The 25,048-nt window shown below is 40.9% G+C and overlaps 1 protein-coding gene across 1 annotated transcript in view; it reads left to right on the top strand.

The window, feature by feature from the left end:
• The window catches only part of CPNE4 (copine 4), a 335,404-nt gene extending 313,101 nt beyond the window's left edge, over window positions 1–22,303 (top strand). The window contains exons 13-16 of the mRNA XM_026658337.1: window positions 7,381–7,432; window positions 11,713–11,846; window positions 15,304–15,540; window positions 21,802–22,303. Coding sequence (XP_026514122.1) covers window positions 7,381–7,432; window positions 11,713–11,846; window positions 15,304–15,540; window positions 21,802–21,933 — 555 coding nt within the window. The 3' untranslated portion in view covers window positions 21,934–22,303. The remainder of the gene's footprint in view (window positions 1–7,380; window positions 7,433–11,712; window positions 11,847–15,303; window positions 15,541–21,801) is intronic.
• Window positions 22,304–25,048: the final 2,745 nt, after the last annotated feature.

Raw genomic sequence — 25,048 nt, 5'->3', positions numbered from 1 at the left:
CAATCCAAGTTCTATCAGCATTGATGTTGCAGGAAAACAGTGAAATGTTCAAAGTGCTGTGTTCCTTGTACAGAATCTGTGCAAAGTGCTGTCTGTAGTTGTCAGGCCAAGTTGTACATAAGCAATTATTAGTCATTAGTTCATGTCTATGATATTGCGCTGGACTGTGCGTTGGCACAGTAGTTACATCTTGCTAGTGAAACCCGTGCTTAGCTACGGTCTTGCACAGTTTGCAATCCTGAACGAGTTACCCAATGGCTTGAGAGAGAAAATAATTGGCAAATCAATACTTTATGATCAGACCCTACGTTGTGCACTTGTCTTTTAAAAATAAGCCAAGGTCTTTTCAGTACTTTTGCAAGAGTACACATCTTTGAAACAACCCATTGGCGTATGGGCTAAGGAAATCCTCATTATGGCATAATGACTAGAGCTGGATAGGAATTTTTCAGTTAAAATTTTTTTCATCTGAAAATGCATTTGTCAAAACTGAAACTGTTCACTGGAAACTTAAAAGTCCATGCATCTGAAGAAGTGGGTTTTTTACCCACGAAAGCTTATGCCCAAATAAATCTGTTAGTCTTTGGGCAGGTCCACACTGGGGCGGGGGATCGATCTAGGAAACGCAACTTCAGCTATGAGAATAGCGTAGCTGAAGTCGACGTTTCCTAGATCGAACTAAATTTACTTACTGCGGGACCACGCGGCGCAGGCAGGCTTCCCCGTCGACAGCGCTTCCTCCTCTCGGCGAGCAGGAGTTCCGCAGTCAACGGAGGAGCGCTTCTGGGATCGATCTATCGCGTCCAGATGAGACGTGATAAATCGATCCCAGAAGATCGATCTCTACCCGCCGAATTGGGCGGGTAGTGTGGACCAGCCCTTTAAGGTGCCACCGGACTCCTCGTTGTTTTTGTTCACTAATTTCCTGTTTCACAAAATTTTTGCAAAAAGTTTCAAAATTGTCAAAATATTTCATTTTGACATTTTCAAAGGAAAAGCTCAATTTTGGGGGGTCAGAACAACTTTTCATTTTGAAATGTAAGTTAATTTATGATTTTTTCAATGTTTAAAAATTGAAATAAAATGTTTCAAAGATCTGAAAACAAAATGTTTTGATTGACCGATCTGAAATTTTTGGGGGATTTTCAGTTCATAAAAATATTCACAATTGTGACATTTCTCCCTGATTCAGGACTGGAAAACGTTTTGAAATCTGGAATTCTTGTGGGACGAAAGCAGTTTCCCATCTACTTCTAATAATGACATCATCTTGTAACAGTCATGGCTATAGAGATGAATTTCAATTATCCCATGGCTAGGGATAGTCCTAAGCTCTTTGGTATGCCAAAATCCGTGTAATATTCCTGCAGTGAATGTTAAACTAGCCATAATGCAAGCCTCTAGGACAGGGGTGGCCAACCTGAGCCTGAGAAGGAGCCAGAATTTACCGATGTACATTGCCAAAGAGCCACAGTAATATGTCAGCAGTCCCCCACCAGCACCCTGCCCTGCTCCCAGTGCCTCCCACCCACTGGCAGCCTCCCTGATCAGCGCCTCCCGCTCCGTCCCTGCACTTCCCGATCAGCTGTTTCGTGGCATGCAGGAGGTTCAGGGGTGGGGGGGAGAAGTGAGGGCACGGCAGACTCTGGGGAGGGTGCGGGAAGGGGTGGAGTGGGGGCAGGGCCTGTGGCAGAGCCAGGGGTTGAGCAGTGAGCAGCCCCCCGGCACATTGGAATGTTGGTGCCTGTAGCTCCAGCCCTGGAGTCGGTGCCTATACAAGGAGCCGCATATTAACTTCCGAAGAGCCGAATGTGGTTCCGGAGCCACAAGTTGTCCACCCCTGCTCTAAGAGATATGGTTATAACCAGACTGTAAATAATTGTCCTTTACCAGGTGCCTCGGAGAGTTTAGTTTGTGCAGCAAACTAAGAAATACCAGGCTAATGTTATGTAACCATCACTGATGCTCTGATGAAGTTATCTCTCTGGGAGTAGAATTTATTTTCTGGAGCAGAAAGCCTTACAGGTGCTCAAATGGTTGGAACCATTTATGCATTGTCAGCAATTATTCCGTGACATTCCTTGGGGACATGTAGTGCAGGTGGAATGTATCAGTGTGTTGCCTCTTTGTAATTCTTTGCAGAGCTTAATGTACCACGTAGTCAATGTTTCAAATGTAAGTAAACTAATACTGTACTCATCCTTTACGTGTGGGAGTTTATGGCATTTAGGATTACCTTGCTCTGTCAAATTTTGATCCATTTGACCCCATTAGAGCAGATCACAATATCATGCCTAGTTCTGAACAGCCAGCTGGCATTACTACTTTCCACAAGGTATAACTGCATGAAGCATTTCCCAAAGTACAGTGCGTTGAACGTGCACTCCTGCCACCAGGTTACCAATTCAGAAGAGCTATTGAATGGTAGTGCATGACTATCCTGTTGTTCCATGTGGAACACACACCATCTAGTGCATCACTTCAGGGAGCTCAAACATCAGAATCAGGTTTGCTGAGACCTTTCAGCCTGATAAACCAGCTCTTGTTAAATTTTAATAAAACAACACTCTTACTTATTGCAGTGTGTTGAAAACAGGCGCAGCTGGGGTCTGATCCAAAGCCCATTGAAGTTAGTGAAAAGACATTGATTGGCTTGAAGGAGCTTTAGATCAAGCCTCTGGTGTACTGCAGAGAGGTTTGCAACATACAGCAATCCTGCCTAATAGGAGTCCAAATCAAGAGTCGCAAAATCTGTCACCTGTATGGAAGCCCTTGCTAATCTGGTCCCTTTTGTATCTTGGCCCCCTTAGGAGATGCTGCTCAAACCAGTGTCTGTTCTTATATACACACCTCCTTCTCTCCTAACTCAGTAGAGTTGGACCTATGGAAAATTAAGAGCAGATATTGGCTGTGAAATCGCAATAGCAATTTGAGTGTTGAACCGTGATTATTCTGTCTTCCCTATAAATACAATACGATATGGTTCTATATTACAGAGTATGGAATGTAAATAGTAACTTTGCATCACATGAAAAATATTAATCAATTCTTAGTGATATCAGTGCAAAACTATAGTACTTCTACCTACCATAAACTGGTAAATCCTGTATGCCCCTATGTTGTTTGAGCACATATGTCATAATACTTCACCTATCACATTTTTTGGTTGCTTGCTGTCATAAACAACTCTATGTTGACCATACCAGTTAGCCTTCATATTAAATTACTCAAGATTTATTGATTTTCTCCCATTTTCTCACAGACACTCCTTGTTTCATATAAAAAGCTTGCTTAAATGTCACAGGACCTTCTCTTATCACTACTCTATTAGTATCTGTATTATTTTAATGCTGAAAAGCTCCAGTCAGGCCCCACTGTGCTCAGTACACTACACACAAATAACAAAAAGATGGTCCCTGAGCCAAAAAGCTTACAGTCTAGGCTTACAGTCTAAGCCTATATGACGAGAGATGACAGGCGGTACAACAAACAGACACAGGGGAACACAAGGTAAAAGTCACATTATGCAGTGAACAGAGGAGAAATAAACAGAGGGAGTTTGCCTGGGGGAAGAGCCCACACAGTGTTTTGCCTTTCAGGATTCTGCAAGCAGTAAATATATCATCTAAGGAGGCTCTTGATACATTACAAGGTAGGAAATATGGATAGTGAGGGATCGGCTGTTGTGACCTGCTTGGGATGTGCCATGTTTATCTTTCTCCTGGAGGATAGAAATGACTTTGCAGATTATGGGGCTCTGGGAAGAAGGATAAAAGAGTTTGGGGAACAAGTGATGTTCTCATCCATCCTCCCTGTTGAAGGAAAAGGCCCAGGCAGAGATAGTCGAATCGTGGAAGTAAATGGGTGGCTACACAAGTGGTGTTGGCAAGAGAGCTTTGGCTTCTTTGACAATGAGCTGATGTTCCAGGAAAGCCGGTTACAGTGCTGGGATGGCCTTCATTATCAACTACTGGGAAGAGCATCTCTGGACATCGTCTGGCCCACCTGATCAGGAGAGCTGTAAACTAGGTTCTATGGAGAATGGTGACAAAAATCGGGCCAATGCGCATCTAGGCTCAAGTAATGAAGACAAGGGGAAGGGGCTAATTTCTGGAGAAGGAGTATGGGGAACAAGCAGGATGAACTGGAAGTCATGGTATATGAAGAAAATTATGACTTAATTGGCATCACAGAGACCTGGTGGGACAACTCCCATGATTGGAGTGATGTGATCAGTGATCACATATCAATGATGTGTGGGTTATCACCGGAGATGCTGTAGAGAGGATGATCCTGAGAGCACCATTTCCCAAAGTGTCCTTGGAGGGGCAGGAAGGCCTAAAAAGAGGGACATGGAAAGTGTATACATTGGATGTGGGGATAACTGGTTTCCTTTTCCTGAAGGGGGCTCAGTTTTCAAAAGTTTGGGAAAAGCTACCTGAGAGACAACCATCACTGGCCTTCCATAGGTGGTGCCTTTCTTGCTAGAAACCAGGACTTAACCATTAAAACAATCTCACATCTGTGCATTATTCCTGATGCTCCATTGCTAAGAGAATTTGAAGAGGTGCCAAATGCTTGTGTCTTCATCATATTTCCTGACCCTTATTTAGGGTAGATTCTGCCCACTCTTACTCACACTGAATAATCCCTTACTCCACAAGTAGTCCCACTGAACAAAATGAGGCTGCTCTTGAAATAAAACACCACTCAGTGTGAGTACGGATGGCAGAATATAATATCTGTTGCGCTGACAATATTCTTCCTCTGATTATCATGCACATTTGCTAGATTTGTGGTTTCCTCATTAGCCTAACCTGATCAATAAGTATTTCTGAAATAAGCACATGGACCTTAGTGCTGCAGCACTGAACCAGATGAATGATGTTAATCATGATGATCTGTCAACTGTTACAGCCACAAAGACCTACGCAGTGTCATGGAACTATTTGATTTGCAGTTATTTTGTTATACTTTCAGCTACATTAGGGATTAGGAAAATTAGGACCCAGAAACACTGAATAGCCATAGAATTGAACAAATGAAATAGTGGTATGTGTCTATTGTGATCCTTTCATCTTTTTGCAGAGACCTAGCTAGTAGAAAACCTAGCAGACAGAGAAAGAATTAATCTAGTGAACAACAGCAAAATTATTACTGAATGAAAACTCACATAACAGTGCTTCGCAGTTGCAATTACCTTTGGCCTGCAGCCGGCTGTGAGACTGGCAGATAGCAGCTGGTCTTCTGGTCAGATAGTGCCCTTAAGCATGTAGTTTGGCCAGCCAGAAATGTTCTGGAACACCTCCAAAGTGTATCTGACAATCTTGCAGTTTCATGTCTGCTGATATGGGAAAACGTGTGGTGACTTACTGCTTTTTCTTCTACAAAGCAAATGGGGCTGCATGAATGAGTGGCCCTGTGATACCCCATGAACGTGACAACCAAATCCTGGTTTTAGCATACCAAACTCTGGGTTGGGCTTGGGATGAGTTCACGGACTTCTTGATGGATGCTGGCTTAATTCCTTTGTGATACTGGTAGCTACCCAAGTTCAACTCCTGCTTAGTATCTTTTAAATAATGGTAAGCATGATCATAGTGAGTAAGACTACAAATGAGGGTACCATATTTTCTACCCAACCCCTCCCACCCCCCATTACAGATATGATTAAGAGTCATACATTTACAGAACAAACTACCCAACCTTTTTGATGTGTCTCTCCTGAAAATATGAAACATGTCTAAAGTAGCAAAAAACATGAGTTCCACTGGTGCAGATCATGCAGGGCCCATTCTAAAGTGAGTTAGCAAGTTCTATTCAATATTACAGCAGTTACTGGCCTTGTCCCAGGCCATTTATGTAACCATTAAGTGGGTAGAGCCCATCATGTTGCTTTTTGTGGACAGCAAAGAGTACTGCTAGCACATAACCTTTGATCTCTAAGTAGGATAAAGTTACCTGATCCTATCTTTCAGAACTATACCCTTGCAGGTGACTGATGTTACCATATTTCTTTGTCAACCAGTCTACCTTTTATGCAAAACAACCCCTCTTTATGGCTTATGCCAGCCACTCCACACACCATCGGTGCGCAACCATATTTAGGCTAGCAGTACAACACTGATAAGTCTCATAGATGCAGTTTCAAAGGGTCAGTCTCCCTTAACATGCACTTATCCCACCATTACAGTTGGCATATACAGTTTATGGATAGTCAACGTGACACAGAATTTGGTCCAGATGTTTGAAATGTGTATATTAAGGAGAGGAATATGGCCGATAAGTGACAGGGCAGTGGAGTTAAAGAGAGTAAAAAGGATGAGGACTACAATGATGGAGGCAGGTGGAGAAAAATGGAGTCTAGAACCAGAGAAAGATGCAGACCAGGGAGAAAGGACCAGCCTCAGAAATGGAGAGGTGCTTCAGAGGAGAACATCAGTCCCAACAGATGATCACTGCGGGCTCCAGCGCTGCGAGTGCCAGAGAGCCAAAGGGGGCTAGGAAACCGATTTTTTAAATGTCTAATATGTTTCCATGCCACCACATTTCAAGTTTCCCTTTTAGTTAGAAAACCACCCAGTTTTTGCATTTTCAGTATTTTTTCTTAGACAAGGACCCAGGAGAAGGGGATCTGTGTGTATTTTATTATATAACTATTTTTGTGAGCATGGCGGGGCATTTGCAACTCTATTGACATTTAGAAGAACTTTGGTGGTTGAGGGTTGGGTTTTTTGTTATTTTTTTTTATTTCCCTACCCCTGGTTCAAATTTAAGCATCAACCTATCTCAGCTTCATCAATGTATTTATTTGTATTTTTCCCTTCATCATAATAGGCCAGATTATGATTTTCTGATTCACACTGGGGAGCAGTTACTCCCCCTCCCCCCGTAAACCCATTGGTTTCATACGAGTAACTGCTCATCAGTGTGAATGAGGGGTTTACTACAGACTCAAAGTTATTTTAATAGTGATTTTACAGTGTGGCATAATCTTCTTTAACTCTCATCTTTCAACTGGAGAGAGCATGTCTCTCAATGTGTCCTGAAATCTAGGCCATTCTTTTGTGACAGATGTTGGCAGTGCTGTTTCTGCAGCATATTTACTGAAGTTCTCATGGGCTGAAGTGTTTTTTTATATTCTCTTTTTTGTTTTTTTGTCAGCAGCTACTTCTTTGATTCCAGCAAATTTTCTTGTCCCTTCAGCTCTGCAGGGAGCTCCGACTCACTCTGCATTTCAAATTGATTGGCTCCAAGTTTAAAAGATTCCTGTGGTTTAACACAGAAAGCGTGTAATGGGTGTTTGGAAAGTGAAAGACAACTTGGAATCGTTTTTCTGAACTAAAGTCTGATTCTTTTTTCCTTTTTGTCAATGTGTAGGTCTCGCATGACTTTGCAATCAACTTTAATGAAGACAACCCAGAATGTGCAGGTAACACTCGCATTAAGGAAAGCAGATTGCTGTACTTCCGCCATATGCAAAGTGGCGAGTGATTTTGGGAGCTTCAACTTGTAGTGTCCAACATGAGATGCCTGATTTTTAGAAAGTGCTTAGCCTCTACACTCTGAAAATCAGATTGTTTTTAAAGTATGTCAAGTTGGACACCCAGTAACTGAGGCTCACAAAATCACGCGACACTTTTGAAAACTGAGTTTCCAGTGTTTCCTTATTTTTGCCCGGATACTCAGCTCTGGTTAAGGGAAACTCTGCACAGCTCAGGATGATGGGAGATGCAAAGGCAGTCTTTGCACTCCATGGATCCAGGGCCATCTGTGTGCACGGCCAGTCCCCTGACATAATTTGACTGCTGTAAATCACACCAACTGCATGTGGTGTCAAGGGCTCAGAACAGCAGCTGTGAATCACTGTGGCATAAGACACTCCTGACCATATCCCCTTTCCCTTAGTTACTCCAGTGATGCAGCACAACTTGGTCCCAACTCAATGCGGAATTTGGGCCTTTGATTTCTAGCTAAGAGCTGAAATTAAAAAATAGCACTTATTGCTAATCATCAATAGTTAAAGGATAAAATTGTTGATTAGATTTTGATAAATGTGTTGTAGTTATCAGTGATGGGCAGTAATGATTGATGCGTTTACACTAATACGTAGTAACATAACTCACTGCTTACTTTGTACAAAGTATTAGAGAGAGAGAAAGCACACTAGAGAAATAGAATATTCTCTTTTTATCAGCAGAGGAGGGAGTATTGAGGGATCCCATGAGAACACATAAGAACATAAGAATGGCCATTCTGGGTCACACCAATGGTCCATCTAGCTCAGTATCCTGGCAGGTGAAAAGCAAAGGGACGGGAGAGACATTCCATAGTTGTGGTTTGAACTTACCATTGGCTTGTTTATTTTGTTAGTTTTTTTGTTATTTGTTTTACTTTGTCATGTTCTGTATTTAGGACTCAGTCATCTAATCAATTAATATTTCGAATGCAGGGATATTTAAGACTGAGAGGCGTAGGAAGACATGATGCAGCATGGGAATGTCCGAGGGAGAATTTTAAAACCACACTCAAAAAAACCTCCAAAAAAAATCTCAAAAGGGCTTATCAAGTATATCATAGTGGATTATACTCTGATTTGGGGTTCAGAACATGTGGGTTCTAGTCTTGCTTAGCCAACAGCCTGGTGGGTGACCTTGGGCAAGTCCCTTCACTTCTCTTTGTCCCACTTTCCCCATCTATAATACAAAGATATAATGACGCTTATCTTCTTTGTAAAGCACATTGAGATTTACTAATGGAAATTGCTATATAAGATCTAGGTATTATTATTCTTCAGTTCTCTTTGGTACCATTAAAAATAATTCCAGTTGGATGAAAGTGACAGAGAGACCACAAAGCATCCAGTTTAATCATTTGTTGCAACTCCCCATTGCCTGCCACTGACTCTTCATTAATTCCTGAACCAATTATTCTGTGATCTCTCTTTCAGCTTCCTTAAATACCCTATATTTTAATTGTCAGAACCCCAATATATTCTGTAACGAGAGGGTACTCCTGGAAAAAAAAGGTGAAATAAAGAGTGTAAGGGCCCCACTTTTTCCCATATAATTTATTTTATACTTACAAAAATCACAGAAAACACAGCTAGTGTGATAACAAGTTCTTGCCTAATGCTTTTGGTGCAGACCAATAAATTGATGACTCCTGTGGTGAAAAAGCATTCTTTTGATTCACTTAGAAGTAAAAAAGGAAATCCTATTTTGTATGTGAATAGCAAACTGTCAGTGGCCACTAGGGTACACTGACATCAGGATAAAAGTTAGTGTCATTCTATTCTGAATAGTGACTGAGTAAAGATCGCATCCCCTTACTCAGAAAATCAGCAGCTAAAATAACGTTTATTGGTTTTTACTCCTATTAGCACTTTAAGCTAACACAGCTAAGAAAGTAGGAACTGGATTATTTTCTTAGTTGCACATGAGCAGAATTTCTTACTAAGTTCCAATCAGTTACACCTATGCAAACCCATTAAAACCACTGAAAACTCTTACGGCTGCACAGCTGTAACAGAGAGCACCATTTGGCCTGCAGAACCTTTATTATTGGTGGTCATGCATGAGATGGAAGGAAACCCAGCTTGATTCTTTGAGTGCACAGTAGGTTTGCAGGCTAGCATTTAAAAAAAACGTTATTTGTAAACTGAACACATTTGATATGGAAATCGTTGGGGCAAACAATAAATATTGAACCCCATGATGCCATTTTTTATGGAGTCACTTTTTAGAAGAGAAGCAAGCTTTGAACACTCTGGGTATTTAAATTCAATTGTTTTTGTGCATGCTCACATACTATTTATTGTTTGAGAAAGAAAGGTAACTGAGAGATTGTAGAGCCTGCAATATGAGCAATTATCTTTGCTTTCTTTTTGTGTAGCTCCACACACACTCTCTTTGCATTTAAATAGCATACTTTATCCAAGGAACTCAAAGTGTATTACAAACCTCTATGAATTACACTGTGAAGTAAGTTGTATGTAAGTTAATAGGGCAATCTGAAAAACAAAGGGATGTTCAAGGATGACAAACAATCCAAGAGGTAATAAACTTTAGGCTAAAAGGGGCATTTTATTATAATATGACAGGAGAGTAAATATTTTCTGATGGCTATTGCTTGAGGATATATGCGAAAAAAGGTATATTTAGTATACCTTCCCCTTTCCTGGTTCAGAGAAACCCTTTGAAATATACCAGACTCCATGGGATACAATTTATTGTTGTGTATTTTAATATCTTTTTATTAATAAATATATGCACAAACTTTATGTTTTGTGTTTTTATCTTAATAAAGTTTGCAGGCCTTAGTGGAAGAGACAATAAGTATATCTGGATCAGATCCTCATCGGGTTTAAAACTGGGTGTTAAGCAAAGGGGCCCTCAAGACAAAGGGCTTCTGCCCTGCTATGTGTTGTCCTATCTAATTTAACCTCTCTGGAGTTACTGGTGAAAAGTTTGTAACATGTAGTAGTAGGCTTACAGTCTAACCAGTAATCACAGCTAGAATTAAAGAGCATTCTTTTAACTTGTAGTGCTGTAAGTGGCAGGGAAAATAAGCTCAGTAGGTACATAACTGTCTAAAAATCAAGATGTTCTATTCTCCATAGAATTTGTATAATGTAATTACAGCCTCCTTTGATTTGTTATAGTTGTTTATTGGGTCACTTTCCACAAGTTTCATTGAGAGTTCCTCTTAGGAACAAGATCAGTTTAGGATCTTAGTGAAATAACATCACTGTTCAGCCTCCTTCTTCAAAGTTCTTTGGTCCTTCACTTTCTTACCCTCTAGCCTTGTGCTTGGGGAGTTCTAAATTTTGAAACTACTGCACTTTGCATTAACACACCAGGAAATTCCTATTCTCAAGGAACAGGAGCTGAAAATACCAATACCTGAGCTCCAATCTTTACACGGTGTCTGCAAATATAATTTACCTTGATCTGCCTAAGTTCCTACTTCCCAGAGATGAAAGAAGGGTGACACCATGTCCAGAAATGGCTCCTTCTTCATCGAGACCTGGTGACTGAAGTACATTTTGCAGTGACAGCAAAGTGCCTTTCTGTTTCCTTTTAGCTTTTATACTTTTTGCTCAGATTGAGATTTAACTTGTGGGAACCATTATTCAAATTAACCCTGAAAAAATATTTTCCATAGCACCAGGGAAATGTATTAACAAAAAGGGAGCCTGCTGATAGCTGCTTTGATGAAGCAGAAGTAAATCTTACTCTAAAAAGAGAGAGAACTGTCAAAGGGGTATCATCTTTTCATCACTAAAGTCTATATTCCTTGAGTATGCACATTCACTGGTGCCCAAGTGATCACTTAGCGTCTATACTGAAGATGATGAGTCTAATGCATTTGCAAATTGTGCACGTTAAATCCAACACGGTACAGCTAATCCCTGCAAAATGTGTACTAAGTGCTGTTAGTAAGGAGAAGAGCAGAGTAATGAATTATATATTACAAAACAGCTATAGGAGGTCAGGGCAGCCGGACACAGCTTCTTTGGAACAATCTTGCAAATTCACAACTGTACAGAATAAATTGACTGAGGCAGTTTATTCCTCATGTGTTAGAATTGCACCAAATCATTTAAAAATTGATCCAGAGTCTTTAATTTGCAACTTAAACATGGTACCAGTTATGTGCTCTTTGTTACCTTCCTTCTTAACTTTCTCTGCTTGCTCATTTTTATATAAGGGATACAAGGAGTCGTTGAAGCATATCAGAGCTGCCTTCCTAAGCTACAGCTTTATGGGCCAACAAACATTGCTCCCATCATCCAGAAGGTGGCTAAATCAGCCTCGGAGGAGACTAACACCAAGGAGGCATCGGTAAGAATAGCAGCAAACTGCAAGCTATGCTAGAACCTATTTGTCTTACTATATATTGGATCCTTGCTAGTCAGTCATGATCTGGGTCATTTTAATATACCGCTATATGAATAATTTCTCAATGCTGCTATATCTTAGCAGCCTCCATAAATGTCTTCACATAAGACAAATAGAATCAGGGTCACATAGGGTCCTGTACTTGACATTTTCTCTGATAAATATTCCCAAGTTCAGTTCTAAAACCTGTTTTTTTCCCAATCCAATATAATGTAAATTGTGGCATGATGTCATATCAGGAAAGATTGGGCCTGATCCTCAGCAGGGGTAAGCTGGTCTAGTTCCCTGGAAGTCAAATGGCTACCCTTGAAGCCAATGGAGCTATGCCCATTTACATCAGCATGGGATCCAACCCAGACATCTAAAAACCTTTCTGTGACTAGCTCACATAACTCTGTGAGATGCTTGGATGGGAGGTGCTATAGATGTGCACAGTGTTGTTATCACTGTTTTATACATGGATAAATAATCACACAGGAGAGGCCAAATGATATGCTCAAGGCCCACAGCGAGTTGGTCGTGGCGACTGTGCCAGACCCTGACACAATGATCCTTGTGAGCTTACTCCAGAATTTCATGACAAACATCCCACAGAAAAGACACAGAGCTCCATTCATTGACCGAGCACTCAAAGGTAAATCCCTGCTTGCCCACCATTCCTACTAATCATCTGTCATTTTTATACAGCGTGGGCATTTTCTTCATATTGCCTGCCATTTTTTTCTGTTTTCACATTCCGTCTTCACCGTGTTACAGCGTGATTTCTGCCAAACCACTTGATAGCCAGTAGATCATTGATGCGATTGCACTAGATGCTTAGATACTAGAGTGATGGGCGCTACAAATGATTAGGAGGCACAGATTTTATTTAGAACTTACTGATTTGTAAGAACAAAAGAGCCATTTTGGAATGAAGTGGCCTGATTCTCCAATGCCTTTCACCTCATGCAGCCATTTGTATCTGTGCAAAATGCTACCAAATCGGGATGGCAGCATTTTGTGTTCACTTTGCACAGGTGTAAATGATAGCATAAAGTGCAAAGCATTAGGGGTAGGCCCTAAATACATTTGATCTTAGGAGGCAAAGGTTTAAAAAAGATGGCCATGTCACAGAGCCCATGCTGGAAGCTCCTTTGTTTCTCTGGGATCATATTCAACTATGGCCGTAGAACTTTGTTTGCTTTCCCATCATGAAGTGTTCTGTTGCTTTTAACAATAGTAAGAAAAGCCTGCACCTCTCCATTTGTGATAAGACCCATGACAGTTTCTTTCAGCTGAAAGGCCTAAGTACAGAATTTATTTTAAATGTGACTGAAATGCGTTGTACTTATTCTCCCTCTGCCCAGCAGGACTCAAAATGAGGGAGGGAAAATGTGTTAGTGCTGTGAAGCATCATCTACAATTGGCTCTGAAAAATGTGCAGGAATAGCATTGATGTTGGAGTCAGAGATGAAAGAAATTCTTGCATGCCTCTGAGGGGAAGAGGACTGCACTGTATATCATACCAGAACAGATCTGTACAATGGCACCATTGTCATCACCACAGCTAGGGCTTTCCCAGAGTTTTCTTCTTCTGTCTGATATATAGCTGCAGTAGTGTTCTCCACGCAACAGTTTTAAATAGAATTGTTTAATGCAGAGGAAGATGAATGAATTACGGCATAGTTTAGTCCTCAGGGGCTAGACTTCTTAAAAGAATCCACTTAGGATGACCAGACAGCACGTGTGAAAAATTGGGACACTTCTTTTTTCGAAGGGGAAGGGGCAGTATAGTTGCATACATAAGACACAGCCCTTAATATCAGGACAATTTCGATATTATTGGGACATCTGGTCACCCTAAATCCACCAGACAGAGTCCATCTAGTCCCAGGACATTACGCTGAGAGTCTGAAGACCTGGGCTCTCTTCTCAGTTCTCTCACTGAATTAGAGTGTGACATTAAGCAAGTTGCTTCACCTCTCTGTACTTCAGTTTCCTCATCTATAAAATGAGGATATTAATGCTTAACCACCTTTGTTAAGGGGCTCTGGATGAAAAGTAGCGCATGTGTAATAAATAGTATTATTATATTGTACTCAGTTTTCATTTAAAACGTAACTATAATCACCGCTCCACAGTTGAGATGTCCAGGTTCAGAGGATGGCTGCTGACCAAAATATAGAACGCTGTGGGCTGTATTTCGCACATTGGACTCCAAGGATCTATTATAACTGTGTTTAGATAGAAAAGAAAAGAAAAAACACATTTATTTTACTTTGCAGCATGATTCTTCAGGAAAAAAAATCTTTGTGTGTTTTGGTTTTCACACACGAGAGGCAATGAATGTGTGTGTGTGTGTGTGTATACATTTTATATATGGATAATATTACAGCTCAACTTTAACTGTATGGAGTTTCTCTGCTTTGTTCCCACACGCACCGTGACTCAGTTCTACTACTGCCTATACAGGAATCAGTTTCCTTGTAAAGTACATTCATAAAGTGCACCCCAGCTGCCTCGCTGTCCAGAAAGGCCCAAGTGCAAGTCATTCTTCCTCATTTATCAAATGAATCCCATTTCATCTAGTTCAGTGTAACTCAGAGTAGGGAAAGGAACTGACAAATGCACAAAAATGCTTAATCTCTTTTAGAAACCTGAGAATGACTCAACCTCTCCTCTGGGTTTGAAAGTGGATTTGAAAAAGTTCCTCATTCTCTCTCCACTCCCAAGTCATATTTCCTCTCCTGGGGGAGCCCCTGTCATGCTCCTGGACAAACTAGGAACCCCCCCCCCCCTGCATTCGTCCCCCCCTGAGTGCCCAGAGATAGTAAACCAGCCTCCATTGCGCAGAAAGCTGCACTCACCCTACCTACCTGACAGCAATGTTGGCTCCCTAAACAGAGCTGTTGTGATCTCCATAACAGTTCTTCCCCAGCTTCAGATACTGGAATGCAGCATCTCTCTCTGCCTCTTTTCTCCTTCCATTGGTTCTCAGCAAAAGAGTGTAGTCAGAAACCATCAGCAGAGGAAAGTGAGTCACGTAGGGATCACAAGCCAAGGGGGAGCCAGACCAGTCAAGCCTCCAAGCAAAAGTCCTGACACCTGCCATGCTTCTAGCAGCCAGGAGTCCCCATTCTCCTCAACATAGTATTCCTCTTGGCTTCCCCTACCTCCTGGAAATTAGCCAAACCCCAGTTAAAAAACACCTGAAGATAATCTAGGGGTCACCCCAATGGAGTTTGATTCCTGTGGGATGCAGTCTACCTCTGAGAACATTTTTTTTTAAAACAGACTTTGTCCAAAGCCATGGTTTATGGTTGCCATAAACGTGCATTAGAAAAAGCGAGGAAGCTTAAGATAAAGGTTTATATAACCAATGACTTTTCCCCCTGTTCTTCTCTCCTTCCCCAACCCGCAGCAATATTTCATCTTGCTGATTCTGACAGACGGCGTGATCACAGACATGGCTGACACCCGGGAGGCCATCGTTCATGCCTCCCACCTGCCTATGTCAGTCATCATCGTTGGGGTTGGAAACGCCGATTTCAGCGATATGCAGATGCTAGATGGCGACGACGGGATTTTGAGGTCTCCCAAGGGCGAGCCTGTTCTTCGAGACATCGTCCAGTTTGTGCCATTTAGGAACTTCAAACACGTAAGATGGATTTTCAGTCTGTTCGGTTTAGAGGCTGAGTTTCAGACATTGCTCTTAGCTTAGATTGAAACAAGAACTCGAGTGCGCCAATCCCAGCAAAATGGCAGCGTTTTATTTTGAAAATGAAATGGAATAAAGTTAAAATGCATGAGAGAGAAGGAAAAAAAGAGAGGGGAGAATAACTATATTTCAATGAGACATTGAGGTGTCTCCTGTTTGGTTACAATATAAGCCCTCAGTTCTGTATTTCTCGGTTTTTCTCCTCTCATTTATATTTGTCCTGATTTATTTTAAACCTCTGTTTTTCTTCCTTCTTTGTTTGGCTCTCGTCCCTGAGGCCTATAGTATCCCCCAGATTGGTCATTTCCACATAGAGACTGGAATCACTGTGAATTTGAGCTCACACGGTTTACATCAGATTGTTTCCTTGTCAGAATTCAGCCCCGTAAACCAGCAGAGGCAGGACCATCCGTGGGGAGGGCCAGTGATTCCTTGTTGCCTCCTCCCACCTCCCATTCCGTCTCCCCAACTCTGTGTAAGCATAGCACCTTGAATCCACTGCCAGCCACTATTACCCAGAATGCATCCTTAGGGAGTTGGGGTGTGGGAGATACATTATGAAAAGGGTAAAGTGGACCAGCTTTATCTTACCTGCTAAAACTGATGGGGGAACATGGCAATGGAGTGCAGCCATGCCCTGGCCCTGCACACTCCCGTCCCCAAGCACCACCTCCGACGTGATAGCACCTGAAATTCTCAGCGTCAGCCCTGACTTTCTTCGGGGTCAGGGAAACTCAGGCACCATGTCACAGAAGCAACTCTCCCACATACAGTGAGGCTTCACAGGATCCCATTTTCTTCCTTGTCAGACTGGAGAGGATTGCGTGTGTGTGTGTGCCTGTGCCAACTTTCTCTTATCTGTCCTCTTTACCTCTTCTGACCTCAACTATCTCTCCTCTTTACCTCTTCTGTTCTTTCTCCAGCCTCATTTCTCTCCCTTTCCCTCTTCTTTCTCTGTCTCTCCCCTTTTTCCTTCTTACCTTAGTAAATCTGCTTCCTGTCTTTTAGCAGCAAGGAGCCTTGGAACTATGTTTTCACTATTTAATTCTAACTAGTTCTTTCCACTGTACTGTATCCTATTAACTGAATTTCTTTTTCTTTGTGGAATAGACCTTTCCATGCAACTCCTATGTACTAGTTAACCACAGTTCTGGATTTATCTCCACCAAAGGTTATGGATTGTTGAGGGCCTATTACATCTATGGGTTGTTCTGTGTCTCTAAATACGTGTCTCTTGCTTACATTTTGTTGCCCTCTGCTTTTTTATTACCAGAAGGAGATTCTCAGTTCATCTTCTCCTCTTCCAAATCTCATTTTGCCACATTTTAATGAGAAACACACATCCCTCCTACACCCACAAGGTCCCATCGCGACATTCGCCCCAATCTCACAGAATAACCTGGTTTCTCTCGTCTCTCCAGCTTTAGTTTGGGGTAAACTTAGATTCTGGGAGGCAGATCCTCAGCCAGTGTAAAACTGTCATAGTTCCACTGAAGTTGTGAGGTATTACTTGTCAGTGCTACTAAGCCAGCTATTAAATAGAAGCTTTAACAAGGTGTGATCGTGACCTGCTCATAATTCAAAATTCCCCTCTACAGCTAATCACAGTGTGCAGCTTTTCACTTTAGATGCAGTGTATTGTGAAAGCATTGAAAGGTAAGTTATTTGAGTTGGTACTAGCCCTCCTTTTAGTTCGTTGAAAATATGTTTCCATGAGGAACTGGCAAAGCCAGCTTCTTTTTCTGTTTTTAGTGCCATATTGTGACTTTAGGACAGAGCTGAAATCATCCTTGATTGATCCTGACCATTGCAATTCTTTCTGGACACTGAATATATTGTGCTGCGGGTAACTTGAGAGAGAGTGTGATCTTCATTGCCAATTGTGGGTAAATTACAAGTATCTGTTGTCTTTAGTAGTTTTAGGTTAACTTTCAGAAATTTGAAAGGGTAGCAATCTTGGAAAGTTATTTTGCTCATTAAAAGAAGAGAAACTTGGTCTCTCTCTCTCTAGATATACACAATATTCTCTCCATATCAGAAGAACCCCTGTAACTTATAAAGCATGGTATTCAGTCTCTTTATTGAGATCTTGAGTGTCTCAGCTTAACACTTTAAGGTGCACAAATGCCAGTGTAATAGGTGCAAAATAAATGCTTGTGATGATAACCACCTCTTGATGAATCTCTTTATTACAGGAAGTACCCACGATAATGTTTCTGTTAGCAAGGTGGGGTTCCTTGCCTGCCTACATTTGGACAATACTAGCCTAACTGAAAATCTACCTCATGGGTCTATTAGAATAACTTGTTGGATCACTATAATTACAGGAGAAAGAGGTGAAGTCTGGAAAGGAGAGTGAGTAAAAATGAGCATATAAAATCGATCCCTGGGGGCAGGTCTTGATTCAGAAACGCACTTAAGCATAATCATAACTTTCAGCACATAAGTAGTCTCATTTAAGTGATTGGGATTATTCACAAGCTTAAAGTTAAGCATGTGCTTAAGTGCTTTGCTGGATCAGGACTTCTGTAGGAAGTGAGTATTGTCCTTTGTTAGTGTTCATAGTCATTTTAATACCAACTGTATAATTTCATTATGAAGGCCTAAGGCTATGAGGTGCTGAGCTCTTCCTGCACGCGGTCACTTAGCACCCTGGAGGATAACATTTTTATATTTGTAAGTTATTCAGTGCAGGGACCATGCCTTCTAGACTAGTCTCTCAAGGGTAATGCACACCTTTGATGCTGTAGAAAGAATTATAATAGTGGTGGTTCTTAGCAAATCCTAGAATCATGGGGCTTTGATAACAACCCAGGTAGTCACTACAGTTAAAAACAATTGTCCACAAGTATTGTGCATCTTGACTAGATTCCACATTTAGCCTGACTGCTATGGGGTAACATGAAAATAAAGAGAGAAAATGTTTTCTCTGGACTGAACTGAATTTCTGTCCTCCAAAATTATCATCATCCAAACATTTGTGTGTCAGTCTCTAATAAAAGCAGAACAGTGATGCCCATGAACAATTGCCAAAATGTATAAGAATATGAAAATCGCGTGTAACAAATGGCATTCTGCGATGGAGATTTTAAGCATTGAATTTTTCAGCTTTTTGGACTCATGATAGATGTACCATGCACAAATCTGATGCAGCCTGTGGATCGTTTTCCATTTTCCGTTGTGTTTAACCATAAAGCCTAACAACTGTGACTTAATAACACATATCACGGAAGAGTGTGGAAAGCCAAGCCCCTACCTCTGCAAGGAGCAATGTTTTGTACTATGCTTTGTAATTAAAGATTAAGCATGGTGAGCCTCTAGAACTGAATCAGTCATTTGTAATATATACCAATTATCATCAGAGGGAAGTATTTTCCCACTGCTGGCTGAGTTGATTGTTGTGTATTAACCATCAGTTGAGAAGTATTCATCTTGAGTTGTTTGTTGCTACAATGCTGTTCAAGCATATCATTAAATGCAAGAAAAATGTTATAGTGAAAATTAATTTATCATCTGTGTTAAATTCCTATGAAGAATAACTCTTATTTTTTATCATTGATGAAATGCCATTGGAGCACATGTGCTTTACAGACCAAAGACATAAATAAGGTGTTATTCTCATTTACACAAAGACCTCTTTACACCACTTTGGCCTTAAAGCGGGTGCACATTGCCAGAGCAAGGAGAATCAGGCCCATGATCCATACACTGAGAAACTTACCAGCTAGGGCCTCAATTCTGGAATGAGATCCACCAGAATGGACTCTGAAGTGAATGGGACTCTGTAATGTGAACCCACAATAAAGGGTCCATTTACGGAGTTGATGCTTTCGTTAAATAAAACTGACACTAACAGAGAGAAGAGGTGATGATGTGGTGGGGCAGGAGTATTGGTATTGAACTGATTTTCAGAAGTATTGAATGCCGCCCCCACCCCACATTGAAGTCAATCGGAGATGCTTTGAAAACTGAGCCATGTAAAGCCCTGTGGATTCTTGGTTTTGCATTGCACATGTTGTATTAGTTCCTTTTCCTTTCTGTTCTTTATATGAGTCTATTTGTGTTAATTTAGCCCGGAGGTGGCGGTCAGTGTAGTAACAGCGCTTGCGTATTTGGGGCGAATTTTCCCAAATTCTCAGCCCTGGCCTAAATTTGCTGCTCTTCCACTAAAGTCAATAGGTGTTTTCTATTGATTTCAGTGGGAGCAGAGTTAGGCCACTGCTGAAGACTTGTGAAAATGCCACATTTATCCTTCGAAAGGGATTAATACTGAAGGGGTTTGTAACTTCTTATACCTGGAAAAAATAGATGTACGTGTTCTGTCCCCAGAAGGGTTTGTTTTGCCTTGTCTGTTTGTTTATGCAGAAGTGTCTCATGCATTTGAACACTTGACTGTCTCTGCAGATTTCAGTTCAAATGTCATAATGTGAAGCTAATTCCCTTTTATTTTTTTTACTGTTTTAATTTTTTTTTACATTACCAGTAAAGTACAAGAACTCAAAATGCAGATATTAGTTTTGCTTCCTCTAATTTATGCCAGGATTTCCTCATTATTTATATACTTTGTTACTATTAAATTAATCTAAATTAACTGCATTTTTTTCTGTACCTTTGGATTGGCATGTTTATACATATAAGTAAAAGCACAGTATACTTCCTATATGAATCAAATTCTAAATATGCGGTGGGATAAGCATCTGAACCAATGACAGAGAGGAGGAGAATAAATATGGGGTTGTAATTTGTTCATTTCCGACAGTGCAGCTTATACTGTGAACCTAAAATATTATCTAGAAAGAGCGATGAGGGGAGACTCTATTAGCCAAGGAAAAGAAGTTAAATATCCACGGGCTCCAGCCCTTGAATACTCCCTTGCAAAAGTCGCCTTGCTTAAGAAGAGAGAGTCAGGAACCTGTGCTTTGCTATTGCTGTTGCTGTCAGTTCAGTAATGCTTGTACCTGATTTAGAGCCCACTCCAGTTCTATTGAAGTCCGTGGGTGCCTTTATGATGACATTAATGGGAGTTGGATCCGGCCCCTTAATTAGCATTTCTTATCAAAACTAGAGGAGTACTGGAAATAGGCATATTGAAAAGCAGGGCAGAGTTGACCTCTTAATGCATAGGTAATGGGACTCTGTTTGGGCACAAGGGTCTGTCCCCTGGCTCTAATTGCAGGATCGGGGCCTTGGTTTGCCAGCTTAATAACAACCCCACAATAGGCATGGATATTTCCTCTCTCAGCCATGATGTTTAAAGATGTCCTTGGCAAAATTCTACTGTATTTACAATAAGGAGTTGCGATCACGTATGCCAGCCTTTTCTCGGGGTAGCAATCTCTAATGACAATGTGTGGCCTGTGCACATGCAGACGGTCACAGCTATGGAATCTCTCTGCATTTAAGGGTCTTTGAATGAAAATATGTAGCACGTGCAGAGACACTGCCACTAGGTTAGACCCGTAATTTACATTTGGGTTGTTTTATGGCTTCATGAAGCCTATCAGGGAAATGTTTTTCACATTTGTTTTAATTTCAATACAAACATTTTTATTTGAATTTAAAACTTCCCCCAGAACTTAAACAAAGGCTTCCCTTTCACATGGTTGACTTCGAACGCAGTGGAGTCGCTCACATGCTTAACATTAAGCTCATGCATAAGTCTTTGCAGGATTGGAGCCTAAAAACTAAAGTGAACCTAACTTGTTGAGTTTTATTGTCTAGACCGCTTAGGAGCGAAGGGTAAACAAACAGCAGGGATGGTGAAAAGTAAAGTAGTCTTTTCACATTCTTTTAAATCCTCTTCAATTTGACAGTCTTATAGTTAACACAGACAAGAGAATTTTGACCAGGAAATCCCTTTAGTTCTGACTTGGCCCTCTCATGGACAGCAGTCAAGCAAAAATATACAGTGGTACAGCAATTGCAGTGTAATGTCCTCATCCCACACTCAGAACTGAGCAGGTGGCAGGCTGGGCAAAGCCTTGAGGACTTTAGTGAGGTTTTGTGCAGGTGCAGGAGTGTGCTGACACAGAATCACTTGCAGTATTTGGACCTGAAATAGTGTCATGTACTTTGATAGCTATTGGTCTGCTTTTATTCCATGCTTATGACCATGAACTCCCAGCGCCTCTGGTTATAAGACCAGTCGGCACCTTTTGCATAGCGACAGGTTAACACTGTGTTTTCTACCATTTCCTGCAGGCATCCCCAGCTGCACTAGCAAAAAGCGTTTTGGCTGAAGTTCCAAATCAAGTGGTGGACTATTACAATGGCAAAGGGATTAAACCAAAATGTATGTCAGAGTACGAGTCTTCCAGGACACTAGCGCCATGAACTTCCCGCACACTTTTACAGAGCTCAAAACTGCTACTACTACAACTACCGTACTTTAAAACAAACAACAAAATAGCACGTTTTGGTGATTTTTAACTAAAATAATTTTTTTTGCATGTGTAGCCTAAAGGCTTGAATCTGTTAAGCAGTTGTTATTGTTGAAAACTTTTTATGAGAAGAAGGAAACTAACTCTTTACAGCATGTCGCCTTGAAATAAAAAGTTATCTGTATCTGGTTTTTATACAGGTTTGTTGAAATTTTGCTAAATTTCTTATTATCTTTCCACTGTAAAGCATTTTGAAACATTTGAGAGCGGATAGCCAAAATACCTTTGGTTTTATCTGCTGCGAAACAAAAGATTTTTCAAAATGGCAGATGCATGAACTGTATTTTGCATGTTTAAAATAAAAACAACACAGTTTTGCAGTTGTTGTCTTTATTTCTCTCTTGCCACAAAGTTGCCTGCTCTAAACCCTGTACTCGGCACACTGTACTTCAAGGAAAGAAGGACCAAAGCATTCTAAGACACTTCTGAAAGACTACGCCCCAAAGCATGGACAGTTCTAATGACAGCAGCTTATAACAGGGGTGCCCAAACAAGCCCAGACAGCCTATGGATTCATTGGCAATTGTCAAGAGCCCAAGGGCATATCTGATTAGTGTAACTTGAGCAGACTATAGCTGCATTCATCTTTAATATGGAGGTATGGTCCTCGAGGACTACATGTGCTTAAGTGCCATGTTCCATCTTGATCCACGCGACTTGACTGGCTGGTATGTGGGCAACATTTTGGCCACCTTTGATTTATAATCAGGCCTGTTTTTGAGTTGTTTTGTTTGTATTTTTCATTTCATTCACAATACCAAATTTTTGCGTGGAGCACTATCCAAGACAGATGTTGCATGGCCTAATTTTGACAAAGAAAATAGCTTGAAGCCTTCGTTGGTACAGAGTTGCTTGTATACAGTGAAAAAGCTGTTTTGTACCAGAAGACTATTAGACCTACTTTTTTAATGGGGTGAGGGAGGAAAATAACAAATTGTGTTTAGATTTAGAATCTCTCCATTTACAAAAAAAACAGGTTTTGATTTCTAGTGTCTGAGGTCTAACATCAAGTTTTGCGAAATACACAGCAGCTAAATACACAACCTGTTAAAGGATGATGGTGAAATTTTGGCCAAAATAGCTATTTAGGGTGAGACATTTTTCCAAAGCCCTCAGTATTGACCCAACTCTGCTCCCATTGAAGTCAATGACAGTTTTGCCATTGACTGCAACAGAATCAGGCTAATGGTGAGTGCTTTGGAAAATTCCACCCTTACTCTGTAGTTTTCTTAAAATGTGTTTAAAAGCATGGATTTCTGCATAATATATAGTTTTAGTTTTCTTGTTTTCATTTAAAAGTACTTTCTAAAGAATCAGTTTTGATAGATGGTTTGGTACCATTCGATGAAGATAATGTATATCTGTAAAGTGTGTCCAGCACATTTCACTTCTATTCCATCTGTGTCCTTGCAGAGTAATTTCTCTAACTGCCTAATAAGTATTCCTTCAGGTGATCTGATGTTGAACAGCAGAGATATCTGTTGGCCAATTTTACTTGGTCATAGGTGTAAATTGTCTATAGATGTCCCAGGCGATAGATCTCAAATCCACTTTTTCATTTAATGGTTGACTGTGCACTTAGGGTCTGTGTCAGCTGATATCAGCTAACACCAATGTGCAGCAGATCTCTCCCTCTAGGGTTCTATTTTTGCAAGAAAATACAATGATTTCTCCTATTATAGACTACCCAGCTCTGCCAATGCATCTCATTACTGACCTATAACCCCCTGGCTTTCCCAGGCCTGATTTTCCTCTTTTTTTTTTTTGGTCTTTTTTTCTACTTCCAAAGGAAGCCTTGTCAGCTGAGTGGTTCAAGCACAGAACTGGAATTCAGTAGTTCTATGTTTCTAGCTTTGCCACTGATTTATTGTGTGATCTAGGGCAAGTGGTTTAATTTCTTTGTGCTTCAGTGTCCTTACCGGCAAAGTGGGATGATAACTTTTAATGAGTTGAACCACAAAGGAGTGTTGTGTGACTTAATTCATTAATTTTTGGAAGATGCTTTGAGATCCTGAATGGCAAGGTGCTATACTCTATTAAAGAAAACATTTTTTCATGACCTACAAATTTAATAGCCAATTTCTTTTTCTTGTCAGGGTCTTTCGTCAACTTATAGAGAAGAAACTATATCAATGTACATTGACTGCATATAGCAATGACTGCTGCTTAACTAAAAGGGTGAGATGGTAGAGGGACAATGAGTGAGGACCAAGAGAATAAATTCACTTTTTTTAAAGGAGGGGAGTTAGTAGTATCAAGTGCTAAAGCTTCTCTAAATAATGATCATTGATGTAGTATTTTGCTACCTAACTAACTCTGTCAGAATGACACAAATACACAAAATTTGGAAGAGATGTAAACCAAGTGCATCAGGGCTTAAACCAATCTCTATTAGCGATCCGGATATGTGAAGAGCACATTTATCTACTGCGGGGATCTTACACCTTCCTCTGAGTATTTCTACACAGCAACTGAGCAGGGTGATTCGCAGCAAGGGTAAAAATGCGTGTGCTAGCTCGGCCCGAGCCATGGCCTAAAAATAGCAGGGAGGCTGCAGCAGTATAGGCTGTGGCTCAGGCTAGCCATCCTCGTCTGTATCCCGGGGATTGGGCGGGATTGCAGCTAGCCCAAGTTGCCACCCGGGTGGCTGTAACCAGACTGCTATTTTTAGGTGCTAGCTGAAGCAGAGCTAGCATGTGTATGTCTACCCACACTAGAAATTACACCGCCCAGCTGTTGTGTAGACATATCTTAAAGCATCTGGTTCTGGCCATAGTTGGAGACAGGATACTGGACTAGATGGACTGCTGGTCTGATCCAGTCTAGCGGTTCCTATGATCCTATCTATTGGTATTGCACCTATTTTCTGTTCAACAGATTCAATGTTTAGATTCATAGATTCTAAAGCTAGAAGGAACCATTATGATCACCTAACTCACCTACTGCACATTTAACATAGCTACCTTGGTATTCCATGTCACAAATGACATAATATAGCAACCTCCATA

The sequence above is a fragment of the Terrapene carolina genome, unplaced genomic scaffold (genome assembly GCF_002925995.2).
Source record: "Terrapene carolina triunguis isolate 2854851 unplaced genomic scaffold, T_m_triunguis-2.0 Scaffold428, whole genome shotgun sequence".
In the NCBI taxonomy this organism is placed as follows: domain Eukaryota; kingdom Metazoa; phylum Chordata; order Testudines; family Emydidae; genus Terrapene; species Terrapene triunguis.
Note: the sequence above shows the minus strand (reverse complement) of the source record. Positions and strands in the feature narration are given on the sequence as shown.